This window comes from Parasteatoda tepidariorum, chromosome X1 (genome assembly GCF_043381705.1).
Source record: "Parasteatoda tepidariorum isolate YZ-2023 chromosome X1, CAS_Ptep_4.0, whole genome shotgun sequence".
NCBI classification, from domain to species: Eukaryota; Metazoa; Arthropoda; class Arachnida; order Araneae; family Theridiidae; genus Parasteatoda; species Parasteatoda tepidariorum.
The window spans coordinates 12,294,437-12,315,162 of NC_092214.1; the positions used below are offsets into that span (position 1 = coordinate 12,294,437).

Genomic DNA, 20,726 nt, shown 5'->3' on the forward strand with positions numbered 1-20,726 from the left:
TGAACTGTTACAATTGACCCCGTAAGTGGGGACAATTGTAACAAGTGCACGACTGTCAAAAATTGTTAATAACTAATATAATAACATTTAAAATAAGGTATTTATTTTTTTTTCTAGTAGAGGATAGTCTACTTTACTCTTCTGTCAATTAATACTAATAATATATTGGTTTTTTTGTTAGTTAAAAATAGCTAAGTAAAAAATTTTACAATTGACCCCACTCTTCCTTAGTATTTTAGATTCAAATATTATTGACAATTATTTCTAATATATTAATTAAATGATAAAAAAAATTTAATTAACTGTGAAGAAGTTTAAAAAAAAACAGTTTATTTGATTTTTATAAACATAATGCAAACTACAGCTTTTTCAACTGCAGCATATCAAACTGTAGTACTTCACTATACTTGTGTTAAGAATAAACCGGCTTTTAAAACACCATCCTGGTATACTGGGTGCAGTACACTAGTGCTACTGGGTCCGGTATCATACTGGAATCAATTTTATACCGGCTTATGAAACATCGGTTCCGGAATTATACTGATTCCGGTATCATACAGGAATAAATTTTATACCTGCTTATGAAACACCGGTTCCGATATGATACTGGGTCCAGGATCAATTTGATATCGGCTTATGAAAGACCGGTTCCGGTATGATACTGGGTCCGGTATAATACCGGATCCAGTATCATACCGGAACCGGTGTTTCATAAGCCGGTATAATTTTTTTATACCGGGAATTTTTTCCAATAGGGTACCATTACCGAAAGTCATTACCAAAGCACTACGGTAAAAAATTACCGTACTTTTAGTGTTCCCATACGGAAAGAAAACACAGTATCATATTCTAATAGTTTTGAAATTTCTTTCGTTCAGAGTTAAGAATGAATTAAAAAATTCCAAGAATCAGAAAGATATTTATTTGATAATATTTCATTTGCTTCAAAATTATAAAGGAGAAAAAGACCAATTTCGAGTGCCCAAAAATTGGCACCCTTTTTCAAGACTCATCAGAAGTGAATAAGAAAAACAAAACAGATTTGAAACATAAACGTAAAGTTCCAATGAAAAAGAGAAAAATATATAAAGTTAAAAAACAAAACTGAAAATGACTCGTGATGCTCTTTTTCATTCTGCAGTTAGTCCCTCTGATTTTCCTAGTATTCCTAGTTTTGTGTTTTACCATTTTTCATTTCATTACACAGAAGTTTTGTGTTTTACCATTTTTCATTTCATTACACATAAGTATTCTGTTTCAAATTTTTTTTAAAAAATTTTATTCGTTCAATTATGAATTTTTACATTAAAAATTTGTGCTGATTACCATATTAAGGAAAAATCGTTGCACTAATCACTTTTGCATATAATTTTTGGTTTAATTCAAATATTTTAAGTAAAGCAATCAAACGAAAAAAAAAAATAGAAGTATCGTTTCTTCGGGGACGAAGAACAATTTAGGGACAAAAGACCTGGTACTCACCATCGAATTTTCTCTTGCCTTCCTTTTTATCTTTATTCACCCTGTTCAGGTAAAAAAGTAAGTAAATGAATAATAATAATCTTGCTGCTAAATGTTTCTTCATGCTTCAAAATTGCTGTTTAAGGTTTTTTTTTTTGAAAAAATTATATAATCAATTGATCTATGTAAGAAAGACATAAATTATTGAAATAATTTCAATTGTTAAAAATTCGCCCAAAAATATTCTCCGATAATTTTGAAGGGATATCAGTTTCTCTGAAATGCAGAAAGGAAAAATAAAAACCTTACAAAAATACAATGAGCGTAAATCTGCAAATACCGCAATTTTTTGTAATGAAATTTCGTATTTATACAACATCGCCAATGTTGATATAATTTCTGATAATAAATGTATGCAAAGGATTCTTTTTTAACGGATATACAAAAAATCCACTTAGAGTCCCTGGCCACTATAAGATTCTAAGTAAAATCTTAATTATTATGTGATACTATACACTTTATTGTTTTTAAAAACTGAAACTGGTGTGCACTTGCTTACGTTTATATGCAATACTTATAAACTTATATACGAGTTTATATGCAATACTTATATACTTCAACATATATGTAATGGGGTTTTATTCAGAAGAGTGTTTGTGTACTTCCTATTTGTATTTATTTTTACGTATTGCATTACAATGTTAACCAATTGATACCCGAACATAAGCAAGTGCAAACCGGTTTCAACCTCGTAAAAATAATAAAGCTCTATAGTATCACCTGATAATTAAGATTTTACATAGAGTCTTAGAGTACGTCTAATAATTTGATGCCAGGGACTGTATATCGTGTGGCCACTGTGTGCACAATAAAAAAATTATAAAATTTAAAAAAAAAAATGCTGTTAATACAGTTATAATTTAAGAAATAAAAATTATGTTTATAGAAGAATAGAACGTATTTCTAGCACCCAAAAGATCCTAAATCAAAAAAGGGAGAAAAGAAAAACAGAGATATTACCAAACCAAATAGAAAAGCTCTGATTGAAGAGGGTGAGAAAGATTAAAGTTTAAATCGAATTATTTCTTTCATTTCATTAAAGGAAGGGAATTCACCGCATGTTTTTAATGAAACAAGGCTTTTTCTTCCTCTTTTAAGTCGTTAATAATTTTGTATTACAGGAAAGGGTCCTTTTTTCCCCTTTTTTTTATCATTTCTTCTCAAAAAGCACTTTAAGACCGCAGCACATTTTTCATCTAAATTAATGATAAGTTGGAAATAAGAAAAACTAAAAAAATTCATGAAACACTGTATATTACGTATTTTTACATCTGCACGAAATCATCTTGTTGGGTTCTTACATTAAATAGGCTTCAAATGATAAAAAAAAAGTGAAAGGGAAAAAAAACTACTCAGAAAGTGTATGACGTACAGCTGAAATTACTATCCGAAAAGTTGTCAAATAACTAAATGAAATGAGTTTTGTATTAAAGAAATAATTACTTTCCAAATTTCTACTATATAAGGTTTCTTTAAGAGGCTATTTAACATTCCATTCCAAAATTAGAATTCACCGCTTAGAATAATTTTTTTTTGTATTAAATCATTTTTAGAAAAAATATATTTGCTAATTGTTTCACACATTATTTTAGAAAAAGGAAAAAACGTGTTTATTTTAAGAAATAATAATCGATAACTGTAATAATACTAAAGAAAGTAATACACTAGTGTAAGAGAATTTTTAGACGATCGATTTTAATGGACATTCACTAATACAATACAAAACAAATAACTATTCAACAATTGCAATACACACTCGTTGGAGATGGAAGGTATGAAAGAGAACCTTGTAGCGTGATTTCATACTTTGGCAATTGAAATCATGCGTGTGTCTATTTGTTTTGTATATATCATTAAAATGGGTGCAGTAGTTCTGGAAATAAGTCTGCTTTTTTACACCAGTGTAGTTATATTGCGTCAAAATTTGATTTTTTAAAAACATTTTTCCCTTAGCTAGGCAGTCACCTTAAAGATAAAAATACTTAAAGAAAAGGAAGCTTTAAAGCATATAAAAAATGATAAAACGATATCAATTTCACAGTGAATTAACTGCGAGGTTAACAAGTTCAAGAGATGGTAGTTCTAGAGATTATGCACCAAGTCTGCAAACTCTCCTAATTTCTCACACCAGTATATGTTCCAAATGACAAGATATGTTATTCTTCTTTATACGATCATAAGTATCAATTTGATTTCACTTAAAGGCAGTATGTTATGATTGCTAAGAATTAATAGAGTTTTCAAGGATGAAAAGTAGAAAGATAAAAAAAGTTTGCTAACTGTCGCTACATAGTAATTTTTTTGAAACTGTTCAATCGCTAATTGCATAATTTAATTTAAATTGTAGGAGTTAAATTATCTGCTATGCAATCTTCTAATTTCTCATTGAAATAAATTTTGATATCATAAATAATCATTTAAAAATCATAATTTTTTACTTTTACTTAAATAATACAAATTATTTAGCACTTTGTTTAAACATAAAATTGTTTATTAATAAGACGGTTTAGGTAGTTAAATATAGAAAATGGTGCGCAGCGTTTTTAAAAAGAGCTTATTTTAGATTTCCGTTTTTTAAAAGCCCTTAAAGGTGCTTTTTTCATTGGATGGTTTTAAAAAGTGCTTAGTTTTCCTTTTTCGAAAATGAGATTTTTTTCTTTACCATTGGGATTTTCACCTCGTATTATGAAAAAGCGTGCTTTTCACCATGTTTTATTCAACGTTTTCACAATTCATTCAACCACAATCTATTTTAACGTCCCGTCGGTCCATAGAGTATAAATAAACTTCAGCCCTTTTACATGTTTGATAAAATACTAGCAAATATACATGTGCGTCTACTGTGTTGGATTCGGTGAGATTCTTGCTCTCTCTCTCTGCTTCATTTTACAAGATATTCTCAATTTCAGGATTCATTCCCACCCTCTGATATCGAACCGAAAAACCTCTTGATCTTTTTATAATATAATCAAGAAAAAGAGTTCTTTGTCCCCTTGAAAGGTGCTTATTTTTTGTTGAAATATTTGGCTATGCACTCTGTAGAAATAAGGGATCTTTAAGGTTGCGGTTATGTTGATATCTGTAGCAACTTATGGTAATTTGCTTCTAATATTTTAACAAAATTTTATATAAAAAGAAAACGTGCATTTCATTCCATATCATGCTTGTTCTAGCTTTTAGAAATACCCAGTCGATCCTATTATCCAGAGACATACATTTTCTTTCCGTACTATATTTGAAACTAACGAAATCATGTTTGATGAAGATTGTCAACACCAAGTCTATGCAATAAAGAAATACCTAAAATGATTAAAAGAAACCACGGGAGTTCGAATTCAGCCGGTCTCCCCGAGTAGTAAATGGTGACTGGTACATGTTATATCAGTTGGGTCACGAAGTCCTGAATGTTCCCATAACAAATTATACCTCTGGGGGTACTGAATAGAAGATTGATCGTTCTCTGGTTCAGATCAATATTGCGATCTGTGGTTGAATGAATGGATATATAAATGGGTCCGTCCTATAAACAGGTGTGACGGAAGTAGAATTCTTAGCCATAGATGGCGCCACTGGAAAACAAGAACGTAGCGTTTGTTTTGAAAAGGTTGGTTTACAATTTAACCGTTGATGATAAATAACGTAATGAAATTAATAATATCTTCAAGATTAATAATGTCATCAAAATTTATGAAAAAAGTTTCGTTTCTTAACAAAGCTTTATTATGTTTATGTTTTGAAGTTTTTATCATGTTTGATGAAGATTGTCAACACCAAGTCTACGAAATAAATAAAGAAAATAAGATACATTTATAATCAGACCTCTATTTAACGAAGTCTCCTTATCTCGATAATAAGTTCGTCATATGGAAATTTCGTTTAATAGAAAATCACTTTTTGAAGTACTTAAACAACACAAAACAGGTTTTAAATTCATAAACACTGGACATTATTAAAATAGCATTTGATACACCTTTATCTTGTAAACTATTTATTTTATAAATCTTAACCATAAAAGAAATCTGCATGGAAAACAAGAATAGAGCAAAACATTATCCAGTGTTACACTATCGCGCTACATATATTTTCAACTAAAAAAAGCTAAATTTATGTATAAAATTATAGCTGCATTTATTATAAAATAATTTTAAACATACATTACCACTTGCGTTCTTAAGTTACTGATTAAAACCATTAATTTTGTCAGAGTTATTCGTTTGAAAAGCAAACAAAAAAGGATTTTACTGTTTTCGCTATAAGTTAAGTGGCTTCGAAAAATCATTTCTTCCATAAAATGCAGTTTGAAATGTTCTGAAATATTTTGGGAAATAAGTATAGTGGATCTCAAAGAAAAGTTCGTTAAATAGGAAATTCAATTCGCAATTTGGAAGTTATTTTACTCCAAAGTTATTTTATTCCTAGGTGAAAATCGTAAAATAGAGAAATTCGAATAATAAGCAAACTAGAATAATACGAATAGAATAATAAGCAAATAACAATATTAGAATAATAATAATAGAAAAAAATAGAATAATAAGCAAAAATTCCTTCAAGGAAAAGTATTATTGCCGCTGTTTTTTTTTACGTATTACATAGATCTTTTTCCAGTTAAATGTAACATTTGTTTCGGGGAGGTTGGTCTAATCATTTATGATAAATGACATAATAAAATTAATAATATCTTCAAATTTATGAAAAAGTTTTGCTTCTTAGCAAAGATTTATGTTATATTTTGTGCTATTTCATTGTTAGACATAAGACAGTCTTATTTCACTATGTCAAAGTGAAATTAGACAGTAAATACCAATAATCATCACATAAAACCAAGGTCACATAAGTCTAATGTGTTTAACGCACTTGAATTAAAACACTTAAAGAAAATATCCCTTTTTCCCTCTATTATAACTCAGAAATATATTAAAAAAGTATATTATTGGGAAAGAAATGAATATTATTATAATTAGAAATAGATGACTTAATTACATTATGTGATTAAGTTTCTATCATCACAGAATGCCACTATATTAAATAAACCATGCCAAGGAAATTACAAGGTCTATTTCCATTCTATTAGATAAAAAGTAGTATTGCTTTCAAAGTACAACTATTAAAGTACAAGTAACAAAGTACAAAAACAACAAATAAATGGTACGTTCTGATATATCAGGTAGATTTATCGTGATTCTTCAAATTATGACCTAAAAATCATCTCTTCCGTTAATTTGTTTTCAGTGTTGCATTATTTGCACTAAATGTGCGGGTAATAAGAATTATTTTTTAAGAACCAAAATTTTCTATAAAACTATTATCCTTACGAACAGAGAAACTATCAAATAAATGATTTAAAATCAGAAATTGTTATAAATTTTTAAAATTTAGAATTGAAATATATTAGAAATGTTTTTTTTTCTTTTGCCTGAATTTTTATCTCAATGCGGGCAAGCATACTTAATAATCCATGCTTTACGTTTACACTGCAAAAAAAAAAACTCGATAAATCTTTAGCTAGTATTTGGTGCAAAGTTTCTTATGATTCCAAAGTTTAATTAAGTAGAACATTTATTTTAGCTACACCATAAATTGTAAAGTATGATCGAGAAATACTTCCATGGTGCAACTGACTGCACCAAAATTTGGTAAAACACATAAAACTTAGACGGTGACTATGAACTGAACGATATTTGTTCACGAAGCCATGTTTTCTTTACAACTCAGTCTCGGTGTTTCGTGACGACTCATTCATGTTGTTTCAAGTATCAACTCATTTATTTAGATAAATGTTTTATTTGCCTAAATTAGAGTTCATTTCTTTCACGGTGAATTTTTAAACTTGGTTGATTGTATAAAATGGTTAGAGGTATGTCATAAAATAACCTACTTCCGGTAAATAGCAACCTTGACTTGCTTTTGAGAGCTTTGAAAATACCTAATAGTGATGCAACCTTCCTATGCTTTTATAAAAGAAAAAATAATGAAAATACGTATTTTGTTTCGTCAAACCATCTACTTTCGGTGGTAGCTTCAACTGATATTTGGAGCAGGTGAAAATACCAAAATATGGTAAAATTGAGCTCCCTTTTATGTGGCCAGCAAATGAATACCGATTTTGGTACCACGTAGCTCAGAATTTTTAACAGTGTAGCATTAATAGCATAGTTATTCTACATATATCCTATTATTTGAAAAATTGTTTTAGTCATTTAGCATTAAAAGAAATAATACAGAATTCCCAGTCTTTCAAACTATATTAAAGGTTTTAAAGCGTAAAATTGTAGTGTGATTTTCTCAAAAAAATTAGCAGCACGCTATCTGCTCACATCCTATTATCATTTCAATAAAAAAATGTCAATAATGTCAAATGTCAAAATGTCAAATGTCAAAACTTAACATAAAACATTACAAAACACTCTGCATTTTTCCTAAATTTCCTCAAATTATAATGAAGAAACATAGAGCAGAAAGAATAGCATTTTGAAAAAATCTTATCATAAATGTATAATATACAAGTTTATAACACCACGTGTAAAATGAGGACAAAAAAAATGCGTTTAAATGTTTAACCTAAAGCATATTAAAAATTTTGCATAATGCTTGTCACCATAATCAAAAAATGACAATAAAATTGATATAAGTAGCGAAAGAATGCCTTCCAACATGTAATGACTAACGCTTTCATTTTCGTTATTTTAAAAGGAATTATTTTAGTAAAAATACGAAATATTGACCTTTTTTCCGTGATATATATTGAAAATGTTTCTTGACAGAAAGTAATTAATTTCTCTACAAGTATAACACATTTTTAAGACAAGCAAAAAAGAATTTTGTGTAAACTAAACAAATAATAAAACTATAATTTTAATTGCTACAAATGCAAAAAAAGTTTCACATGTGAAGAGCAATGATCGAAAACTACATTGATGTAAGAAATTAAGAGAATTTGCAGACTTGATCGATTATCTCTAGAACTACTGGACCGATTTTAGTGAAATTTGATATGTACATACATTAATACAATACAAAATAAAGATCCATTCAACAATTGTAATATACAAGCATGATCGTGGGTAACACTCGTTGGAGTCGGAAGGTATGAAAGTGGACAATTCAGACCAATTGCCACAAGACATCATAAACTGTCTTATTTCAATCATGAAATCGCGCTGGAAGGTTTGTATATCCGTAAGAGGGGACCTTACCCCCTATTAACCCTTCTTTTTTTGTTTATTCTGCAACCGCTGTTTCGTACCTTCTGACTCCAACGAGTATTTCGCACGATCATGAGTGTGTATTACAATTGTTAATGGTTATTTGTTTTGCATTGTATGTACATATCAAATTTCATGAAAATCGATCTAGTAGTTCTAGAGATAATCGGCCAAGTCTGCAAATTCTCTTAATTTGTGGCATCAATGTACATTGCCCGACATGACCAGTTCATAAAAGTTTCCGTTCGGGCATGCAAATATTTCATCAGAACTAAAATATTTATTAAGCGTTCCTCGAAGTCTGTCAAAAGTTGCTAAGATGTCAGGGAGATGAAGCATAATCAAGGGAGGGGGATAAATATTTTAGACTTTACTGAATTTTATATAAATTAGAATTTATTAAATAAAGCAATCCTTTTATATTTTTTTATTCCCTTTATCATGCGTGTTATGATTGAAAACTAAATTTACCTCAGTTGCTGTTCATCAAAAAATAATTAATATAAGAATTAAAAGCATTTTTAAAATGGCAAGTTGAAAGTCGTGAACTTGATAATCGTTCTTAATAATTTAGGTGGTAAAATTTCTTTGTTTATAATAATGCTTTGAATTTACTCCGCCTATACTCTTTGTCAATAATACCTAAAACTTTGTCAATAATATAAAAACCTTTAACACTTTTGATTTATGTTATATCATTATTATTATTTGCTTTTTATTATTTATATTTCGCACTTAAGATTAAAGTTAATATGTTGATAAAATGTCGTTAATTTCGATTGATTAATGACAGATTGTTAACATGTGATTTAATAGGCAGATATTCGAGATTGTAAACTAACATGCCCGATGGAGAATGTAAAAATTGTGAGATATTTCAACCCCGGTGATTTAATGAAAACAAATTAGAAAATTCAAAATAATGAAAACAAATAAAAATTTAATGAAAACAAAGAATAGAAAACTTTAAATATATGAGTTTAAACCAATGTAAATCAAATACAAAAATGTCGAGTTTTCTGTTCTCCCAGAACGTTGAAATCGTTCGAATAACCCTAGAAGTATTTCCTCGGGGTTTCTAACTTAAATTTCATGTAAGCGGTGTTAACTTTCCGTTTTTGAATGACAGGCAAAATAAGATAAAATAGATTTCACGCATCAAGTTAGGTCTGACCTTTGCACTTTCTCAACCTCAACAGGTAGGTCAAATCTAAGGTTCGGACGGATTTTCATCCAAATACGATACAAAAAATAGATATTTTTTTACTTGAAGTGAGCTTTTTTTTGTTGTTTCAAACAGCAGATTTATATCAAATTCTTAGGTTGTAATTCTAAACTATTTTCTTCATTTCTCTGATTTTGAACTAATGGTGTGAAATTTGCGTTAACGAAATAATAAAAAAAATTGATAATTCTATTTAAATTAGTGAAAAAAAATAATCACTCTAATTCATTTCTTAAAAGGTCGAACCCTTCAAGAATTTTTTGCTTATTACTCTTTTATTTCTGATATATCATTATATACCTTATTATTTTTCCTTTAAATTTATTTATTTTATTTTACGTATTTCTTTTCATCATTTTATGTATTTTTTTACTTTACTGGTAGACAAAACTATTAATATTTATGTTAGACGTACACTTCTTATGTAATATACCTTTCCAGTTATAAAAAATTATTGCTAATAAAGTTTTTGCATCGATTATCTCAAACAATAGATGTATGGGAAAAAATATCGGCGTTACATTTTTGGAAAATCCTTTATTTAAAGTATGACGTTACATAACAATATTTTCAATCCTTGACAGAATGGATAAATAAGTGCTTAATAAGTAGTATCTTTTGGATCTGCATAAAATTGCTCTTTCATTCATCAGCACATTTACAAATATATATTTTTGATAATTTTAAATGTTGTTAACTTACTACTTGCATAGAGAAAATAAGTAATTAATAGTAATAAAGCAAGTAAGTTAACGAGTAATTGCTAAACAAAATAGAGGTTATCAAAATTAACATTTTTGCCTCATCTAAAACTCAAGCACTTTTAAAATTAGGTAATTTTAAAAGGTAATTATCTATGCTAACTTTAATAAGCTATGTTTTGAAGGTTAATAAAAGGGATAAGTGTAACTTTATCTAATTATAATTCAATTAATATTATCGCATTTACTACAAAACAATATAGCAATAAAAACTGTATTATACGGTTAATTTTACCAAATAGTCATTACCAAAGAGCTTCAGTAGAAATTACCTTGCTTTTTGGTGTTTCCAGAAAAACGGTAAATTTGACCATATTATGGTAGTTTTGACCATACTTTTCTCTCAGTGTGGTTATTTTAGAATGGTATAGTTTGGTAACATATTCATTGTATTAAATTTGAACTAGATTTTATCTGCATCGGTTTTTCGTTGTTTAATTATTTAGATACTTTAACTAGGATTTTATTCCATCTTTTTTTTTTTTTTAAGAATTATTTCATCTATTTTAAACCAATTTTAAGCAAGATGCATTTTTAGTGAATAATTTATATCTACCTCATAAATGCGAGTGTTATTTGAGTCATTGGATAAGCCTAGTTATGCAAAAGTCTGAAAGTAATTTATCTGGATTGATGTTGTTATACATTTATTAAANTTAATTTTTTTTTTTTTTTAAAGAATTATTTCATCTATTTAAAATGAATTTTAAGCAAGATGCATTTTTAGTGAATAATTTATATCTATCTCATAAATGCGAGTGTTGTTTGAGTCTTTGGATGAGCCTAGTTATGCAAAAGTCTGAAAGTAATTTATCTGGATTGATGTTGTTATACATTTATTAAACTAAATTTCAATTTAATTTTAGACACCAGATACAGTTTCGTTCCCGAAACTGTTGTTAATAAATTATTTAATGAATTCCATTGTAATAGTTCATGAAGATTCACTATTTGTCATAACTTGTTTATATATGTGCATGGGAATTATTAATAACTTGTAATTTACTCATAAAATTTTTCACATTTTTAATATTTTGAAGAAAGGAATTTTTTAAATTTATTATAACTGATAATTTTGCATTAAGTATCTTTTACTCTAATCGTACATAAATAGTAAAAATATATAATTCCAAATTAACATTCACTTACAAACAGAGAAAAAAAAATTTGATAAAATTATCGAACTGTATCGTAATAACATTTCTGGTAAAAAAAATATGATTTTGGTAATAAAATCAAACTGTACGGTACCATTCATTTTGTAATTTTTCCGTTCATATGGAAGCAATTTTGCAAAAAATTCTTGCTTTCAAAATTACAGTTCTTGTTACTACATATTTAATAAAAAATACATAGTTAAAAAGTAAATTTAATCCAATTAATGCTATTTATAATATGCTCTAAGGCATAATGATGAAACTACCAAATTTTACCAGATTTACCAATTTTTATCACATATTATAAGACCATATTTTATTGATAGCTTTTTCCAAAGTGCTTCGGCAATAATTAAAGAGCATTTTGGTGTTCCTATTGAACCAGAAACATGATGAGTTTTACCATGTTATGATAGCTTTTACCATACTTTTTTCTCATTGCAATATTATTACTTTCTCGGTATTCGGTAAAAAATTTAATTGAATATTAACCGGCTCCGTTATGGACTGATCATAGAGACACGGTTCCCAGTTGAACACCGAAGTCAAACATCACTGTCTGCTGTCAGTAAGCGGGTGGGTGACCACTTTGATCAGCCTTCGTATGGACCGAGGGTGCGCGGTATAGGTCCTCGTTAAACTGTTCTACCGCAATGTGCGCAGGTCATCGGAATACCAAAGCAGGGGAGCCATCCCTTCTGCAGGGGATCAAAATTGTGATGTCTTCGGATCAGGGATGTTTCCCTGACCGTCGCCAATAGCCCATAGTGCAGTAAATAAAGTACCAAGCCGAACACTAAAATAAGTCCTCCACATCTAAGGATTGAACATGGAATAGCAGTACTTTATTTACGTCTCACAATTGCTGCACAATGGTCTATGGGTGATGGTCTGCCGATTATCCTTTACCATTACTAGATTAATTCTCTGCCGATGTAGTAGTATTCTGACGACCACTTTAAGGCAGAACAGTAGGCTTATAAGAGTGGTCACACACATTATTTGCAGCCAGTGACGCTGAACTTGGGTGATCTACACTGGTGTAAGAAATTAATCCCTAGAACTACTGGACCGATTTGATCTGTACAATACAAAAGCGTTCAACAATTGTAATAAACAAGCATGATCTTTGGAAGGTTGCAGAGTGAACAAATCTTACAGGCGTGATTTCATACCTTCCCACTCCAACGAGCACGATCATTAGTGTGTATTGCAATTGTTATTGGTCTTGTATTGCATCAATGTATGTACGTATCGAATTTCATTAAAATCGACACGGTTCCCAGCAGATCAAGCATCACTTGCTGCAGTCAGTGTGCGTGTGGTTGGATCAGTCTGCGCAGGGACCGAGGGTGTGCGGTCCTCGTTAAACTGTTCTACCGTAAAGTGCTCGCGTGCAGGTCATCGGGCTACCGAAGCGGGGGTGCCATCCCCTCTGCAGAGGACCAAAATTGTGATCATCCTCAGGGATGTTTCCCAGACCGTCGCCAATAGCCCATTGTGACGTAAATGAACTACAACAGTAGTTGTCTCTTCCACCAGTTTACCGTTTCTGTCCAATGTTGTGTAAACAGGTTGAGGAGCTAAAACGGTAAAGTAAAAAAAAAAGTTTTTATACTTGAAAGTAAATGTTGATTGTTTTCCTTCCAGTTGCACTTCGAAGGGAAAAAGACTCAACAGATTTGAAACCCAGAGATTTATTATATTCTGAAATGCTTATGGAAGGTGATCTGATATTGCAGGTATGTATCAAATCCTTCTTCAATAACATTTTTTCCATTCAATTACATTTATCAAACTTATTTATTCAATAATTATAAAAATTACAATTTAAACAAAAACTGTTAAAAATTTTAGTGTATCTTATCACCAAAAATGTTATATTGAAACACCAAGGATAATACAGTCCCTGGCACACACATTCTATGTAAATTCTTAATTACGTTTGTTTACATTTTGTATCAATTAATTAACATTGTAATGCAATACGTTAAAAATAAATACAAATATGAAAAATCTCCCGAATTAAAACCCATTACATGTGTGTTTAAATATAAAAGTATAGCATACAAACTCGTGCAGAACACGTAATTATCAAAAAACTACAGTGCGTCTAATAATTAGTTCTAATTATTATGATACACTAATATAATACCCGATGTAATAAATATTCTATGTTTACATAATATATCGTCTAATTTAACTAATTAATCATAAGCATTAAGAAGTGCAAACCAATAAAGCTGTATAGATAATTAAGATTTTACATAGAATCCAATCTAATAATTTGTCCCGAGACTGTCATCATCAAACACCAAGAATAGTTCGTGGTATAGTGAATTATCCGTTCCATTGCACTACTTTTGGTGTAAAATAGTTGCTACCAGTTTTAATGTACTCAGAAATTTATAATGTCAATCTGATAAAATCCAGATAAAAGTAATCAAATTAATTTTTACGATACAATTTATTGTAAAAACAATTAATTTAGAACATGAATAGAATAGTCCTAAAAATAAAAAGACAATCTATTTAACCAAGTTTCGATTATAAGTTTGTTATATGGAAAATTGCTAAATAGAGAATCATTTTTTGAACACAAAACAGGCATTAAATTCATAAACACTAATTAAAATAGCAATTGTTACACCTTGTAAACTAGTATTTATTTTATAAATCTTAACCATAAAAGAAATGGAATTTTCAAATAAAAAAGCTCATTTTATGTATAAAATTATAAAAGTAATTTTAAGCATACATGAGTTTAATTCTTACTCATAAAATCCGTTCATTTTTGTTTGCTTTCTCTAAAAGTCTTTGAAAATCAAGTCATTTCTACCATAAAATGAGTAAGTAAGTTTGAAATGTTATGAAATATTTTGGGAAAATGGATATCAGAGAAAAGTTCCTTCCCTTCGCTATTTGGAAGTTATTTTTCGAAGAAATTTCTAAAATGATCCTCGAAAAAAATTGCAAAACAGAGAAATTCGCAAAATGGAAGTTCGTTAAATAGAAGTCAGACTGCAGAATGTTTCGCAAAAACAATAAGCTACTACGTAAAGGATAAGAAAAAAATAAAAACCTTTTGAATTTATTAAAAATGAATAAAAAAGAACCCATTTTCCCCCTAAACACCCCATGTCATTAAATCAGTTAGGACAACGAAGGGGAGAAAGTTCCCGCAAATTGAATCCATTTTTGCCCTTTTAAGTAATCTATTTCAGCCGACCCCTTTTAAGTGTGATTTGAAAAATAAACTTGTATCGAAAATAATTAAGTTTTTTTTTTATAGACTTTTCTCATAAATCGTAATACTTTCTGTAGAAATGTATTCATAAATAGAAATTTCTATTTAACGAACTTCCATTTTGTGAATTTCTTTTTCGAGGACATTTTGGAGATTTCTTCATAAAATAACTTACTTCCAAATAGCGAAGTCTATTTAACAAACTTTTCTTTGAGATCCCCTTTCCCCCAAAGTCAAACTTGTCAACGAATTTTATGAGAGAAATCACTTTGTTTGCATCTGAAACGAAAAACTAAAACAAAATGAACGGATTTTACCAGTACTTATGTACGCATGTTGGAATGTATGTTTAAAATTACTTTTATAATAAATGCAGCTATAATTTTATGCAACTTTTTTTTGGTTCAAAATGTATGTAGTGTAACACTGGATAATGTTTTGTTTTCCGTGCAGATTTCTCTTATGGTTAAAATTAATAAGTAGATACTAGTTTGCAAGATTTTAATTAGGCNTTCAAAACACCTACTCCAACTGTATTTAGTATATTAAAACATGAGTATATGAATTCTTTTGAAAAGTTATTTCTACATTTCAATTAGCCAATACACTGCAAAAAATCTCACATCAAATTAGGGTAAAAAGTAGCCTTAGTGCAATATCCGTAAAATCTATTTTACCGTTAAATCCATTTTTTCCGTAAAATTTAATATTACGTATTTTTTACATTAATCCATATTTAATTACAATGATTCAGTTATCTCAAGGTAAATGTAAAATTTACTGTATGTCAGATTTATTTTTCTTTTTGTTCTGTTGAATTTCCCGGTAATAATGGATTTGACGGTAGAAAATACCCAGAGTGGCGGTAGAAAATACCATTTTTTACAGTGTATGTTTTATGAATATCTATTATGTATGTAAATTAAACTTATTTGTCAGCCTCGAAATCTTTTTTTTCTGCTTTGCATATTTGCACAAGAAGAAAAAATTAATTAAAAAAATGTTCAAATGAAAATTTAAAAATTTTGGCGAATTCTGCGGCGGATTTCAATGAAATTTAGCATTTTGTCGTTTCAAAATTAAATAGTTTAAAATTATAAAAGGTTTTATTCCCGAAAAATTAACTTTTTTTCTCCCTCATGATATAAAAAAAATAATTATTATTAATTATTTTTTATATGAAATAGTATCTGGCTAAACGAATTTATCAATCATATTCCTATGATTGATGGTTTAGAATTCAAAACCGTTCACAAAAAGATATATTTTTTCAGAGAATATGTTTTTTTTTATCTTGTTCGTTAACTTATAGTTAGCACAATTCAATTACCATATTTAAGTAAACCTTTTAAGCTATTAAATTGGAACTTAGTACATGAAACTCTCGATCATTTTAACAAAAATTTGTCCTGGCAATATATTTTTTTTCTCATTGTACGTATAGTAAAAATTTGACCCTATGCACTTACGTGTACATCATTTTTAATTTAGTTTTAAAGATTTTATGGTACAAATTGTTAATGAATTGTTTAAATCGATTCAAAACTTAATTATAATCTTTTTCAAGCTTTTTGGGGCTAATTATTATTAGCTGAATTAAGACCATATTGAGTGAATGTGAAATTGGGCATGCATGTTTTTAGTTGAGAGTAATAAAAATAATCATGTTCTCAAAAATAACTGAAATCAATTATACTTAATTTTGAGCCGTGGTGGCTAAGGGGATAGAGTGTTTGCCTTCCAATGACGTGAACTGGGTTCGATCCCCAGAGATGGCTGGTCGATATGAATTCCTCACACGGCTCAAGCCGACCACAGTGTTAATGCAAATACCCTTAATGGTAAACGGATCATGGGTTAGAATCCTCTTGTCGTTGGGCTAACTGTGGGAGGTTTTCGTGGTTTTCCTCTGCATGCAACGCAAATGCGGGCTAGTTCTATCAAAAAGTCCTCCATGAAGGCAGATTTCTCCCAATACTTGATCCAGGAGTTCCCTTGTCTTCCTGATTGGGTTCAAAATTACAAGGTTACGGAGTTGAGCATTAGTAGTTGAAAACCCAAAAATTGGGTCCTCTATTCAACGACGGTTATGAAATAAAATAAAATCTTAATTAAAAACTTTTTCAAGATTTTTGGGTCAAAATTAGTTAAATTAAGACCATATTATTGAGTAGATGCAAAATTAGTTTTTAAAAATGAGGATTCAGTGATGACCACCTTCAAATATTTAGCGGGCAAAAAAAAAAAAAAAAAAAATGGACACTTCTTATTCAAGTATACATAACATTGATTTCCAGAAAAAAAACCCAGAGAAAACGCCTTCATGTTTTAATCCAATTGATTTTTTTCACCTCGCTTCTCTCAATAGTGATTTATCACCCTCTTCTGTTCATTTATTTTTGTCAAAAATTATAAATAAATATATTAAGGGTTGTCATTACGAAACATCCAATATAAATCACTTCATTATTTTGAAGGTGAAAAAATTTTCTTTATTTGGTGCGATACACCCAGAAAAATTTCTAAGTGCACTGTTAAAAATTCCGAGTCACGTTCCACCAAAAATTGGTATTCATTTGCTGGCTACATAAAATAGAGCTCAATTTCGCCATATTTTGGTATTTTCACTAGCTACAAATATTAGTAGAGTTTGCACCAAAAGTAGGTTTTTTTGAAGAAACAAAACACCTATTTTCATTCTTTTTATTCTTTTTCTTTTAAAAAAGGAGAGAAAGGTTGCACCATGATCAGGTATTTTTGCAGATTAAATGCAGATTAAGTAGGTTATTTTATGACATACCTCTAACCATTTTATACCGCCAACCAAATTAGAAAGCCAACATAAAAGAAATAAGTTAAAACAACATGCATTATTTGTCCCAATATATCCAGACAGCTGGAAAGAAAACGTCGTAAATAAATATCGTTCAGTGTGCAGACAAAGTTTTGCGTCCACATTTTGGTGCAATCAGTTTCACCGTGGAAATATTTCTCGATCATACTTCACAATTTATGGTGCAACTGAAATAAAATAAACTTCAAATAATGGTTAAATATCTACGGAGTTCATTTACAATGTAGTATGGAGATAGATGTTTTTTCAAAAAACTTTTATAAATAATTTCATACATAAATTATCTATTTCCAAAATTAAAATTTTATTTATATTTCACTGCATGGGTGAGGCATTTAAGCGGAATTTTAAGCGCATTTTGATGAAATCTATCCAGTCAAATCGTTCAGATACACTGTAAAAAAGCTCAATAAATCTTTAACCTGTATTTGGTGCAAAGTTTCACATTATACCAAAGTTTAAATAAATGAAAAATCATTTTTTTAAGCTACTAAATTGTGAAGTGTGATCGAGAAAAGCTTCGACGGTGCAATTGACTGCACCAAAATTTGGTACAAGACACAAAACTTTGACGGTAACTTTAAAGTGAACGATATTTGTGTACGACGCCATGTCTTCTTTACAACTCGGTCTCGGTGTATCGGGATGACTAATTCCTGTTGTTTCAAGTATCGACTCATTTATGTAGGTAAATGTTTTATTTGTATTAATTAGAGTTCATTTCTTTTACACTGAATTTTTAATTTGATTAGCTGTATAAAATGGTTAAGGGTATGTCATTAAGTAACCTACTTACGGCAGCATTTGAGTGCTTTAAAAATACCTGATAATAGTGAAACTTTCCTCTGCTTTTATATGAAGAAAAAAAAAGAATAAAATTATGTGTTTCTTCAAAACACCTACTTTTGGTACAACCTTCAACTGATATTTGGAGTTAGTGAAAATATTAAAATATGTACTTTATCTCCATTTTGTGTAGCTAGCAAATGAATACTAATCTTTGGTGCAATGAGGCTCTGAATTTTTAACAATGTACTTTAGTACAGGTTTCTGTCATAATACAATTTTACCGACCTGTTTTAGTTCACCTTCGGGTGAAGTAAATATATTAACGTACCGTAAACCGGGGCGAGTCTACCCATCCAGGGGCGAGTCTACCCATTTTAGTTTTATTTAATTTTCACTATTTTAAATTGCAAATAAAAAAATTTTTACCAATGGAGGACTTAGTTCAGACTCTAAGGAAGATGGCGCTGTAGTAGTTTGATCCGTTTTTATTTATTTGGTGTCTTTTTAACCGACCTGTTCAAACGTCTTTTGAGAGATTTGTATTGAAAATCAGCAAACTTTTAGTTGGTGCTCCGTAAGTATATTATTATTATTACTATTTTCACTTTGGTTAAGTGATAAACTTATCTAAGACTAAGATTACATTAATTTTATATAAAAAAAAACAAAAAGAATGTAAGTTTTGCTGTTGTAAACAAAAAGCCAGAATTCGCGGGGCGAGTCTACCCATTCGTATTTAGTTTTAATAAAGCATAATAATATAATTTAGAACTTTGTTTATATTAAAATTAAGTCATTTTAAATGAATTTGAGTATATTATTTTAATTCTGCATTGATAAATTTATCATTAATAAGAAAATTTATAGGTTAAATATAAATGTAAATATAAAATATGTTTATTTTACCTATTTTTTCAATTTTTATATTACAAAATTAACTTTTTTTATTTAATGCAAGTTAAATAAATTATTATTTATAAATTATTATTACCTCCCAAAAGAATGGGAAAAGGATTTTTCATGATTCCCAATGTTTGAATTTCGATTTTGTTAATAATCTTTAATTATTATTATTTATTAATTATTTAATTGTAAATTTATATTAATTTTAATTTATTTTTATCAACAATAATCAGAAAAAAATGTTATTTTATAATGTTAATGATTATAAAAACAAAACTGTGATCAAAATGTGATAATCGATCAAATACTCAATTTGTGTTATTTTATGAATAAAAAAATGGAATATATAATAAAGTTATGAATTTTACTTCATAAATATCCTATATAGTAACTAAAATAACAATTTAATAGTAAAATTTGATTATTTACAATGTTAACATTCATTTTAGTAGAATGGGTAGACTCGCCCCATACGAAAGATTTGTCAGCAGTTCTATAAAAATATACAGAGTAACAGCGTAACTGTTAATATTTTCTAAAATCGATTTCACAGCTTTAAAGAGGGATAAATAGCGATTCCGAAACACCTATTAAAAGCCTTTTTTCTTTAATATTTACAAAAGTTTGACCACTTGAAAGTTGACAAACTGAAAAAAATGGGTAGACTCACACCGGTTTACGGTACCTGACTAGTGCAAAAACATGATTTTGGACAAAATTTTTGAAATTGAGTTTATTATAAATTTAAAATTCCTGTAATTTAAACTTTCTAAAAATACTTTATCTTTGTTTTTACTCTATTTTTTTACAAAGTTATAGCAGTTTTTGTGCAAGTTGATAACACTGGATAGACCAGTGATTTTAAGTCAGTAAGTGCGTTTATTTCAAAATCCGATTTTTTCATTTTACACCACCTCAAACACGATATTTCAAGTTGTCTTATATATATAACAATTAAAATAATTGTCTATCTATATATATATATATATATATATATATACATAATTTCTCTTTAGTGTTTATGATTATAGCACACACATTTTTAACTACAGATCAAGAGATAAAAG

General features: G+C 28.9%; 1 protein-coding gene across 2 annotated transcripts in view; it reads left to right on the plus strand.

Moving 5' to 3' along the window:
* The window catches only part of LOC107454134 (aryl hydrocarbon receptor), a 150,416-nt gene that overhangs the window by 60,475 nt on the left and 69,215 nt on the right, over positions 1-20,726 (plus strand). For both annotated transcript variants that reach the window (XM_016071206.3, XM_016071205.3), the window contains exon 3: positions 13,517-13,608. In XM_016071206.3, the coding sequence (XP_015926692.1) occupies positions 13,517-13,608 (92 nt within the window). The remainder of the gene's footprint in view (positions 1-13,516; positions 13,609-20,726) is intronic.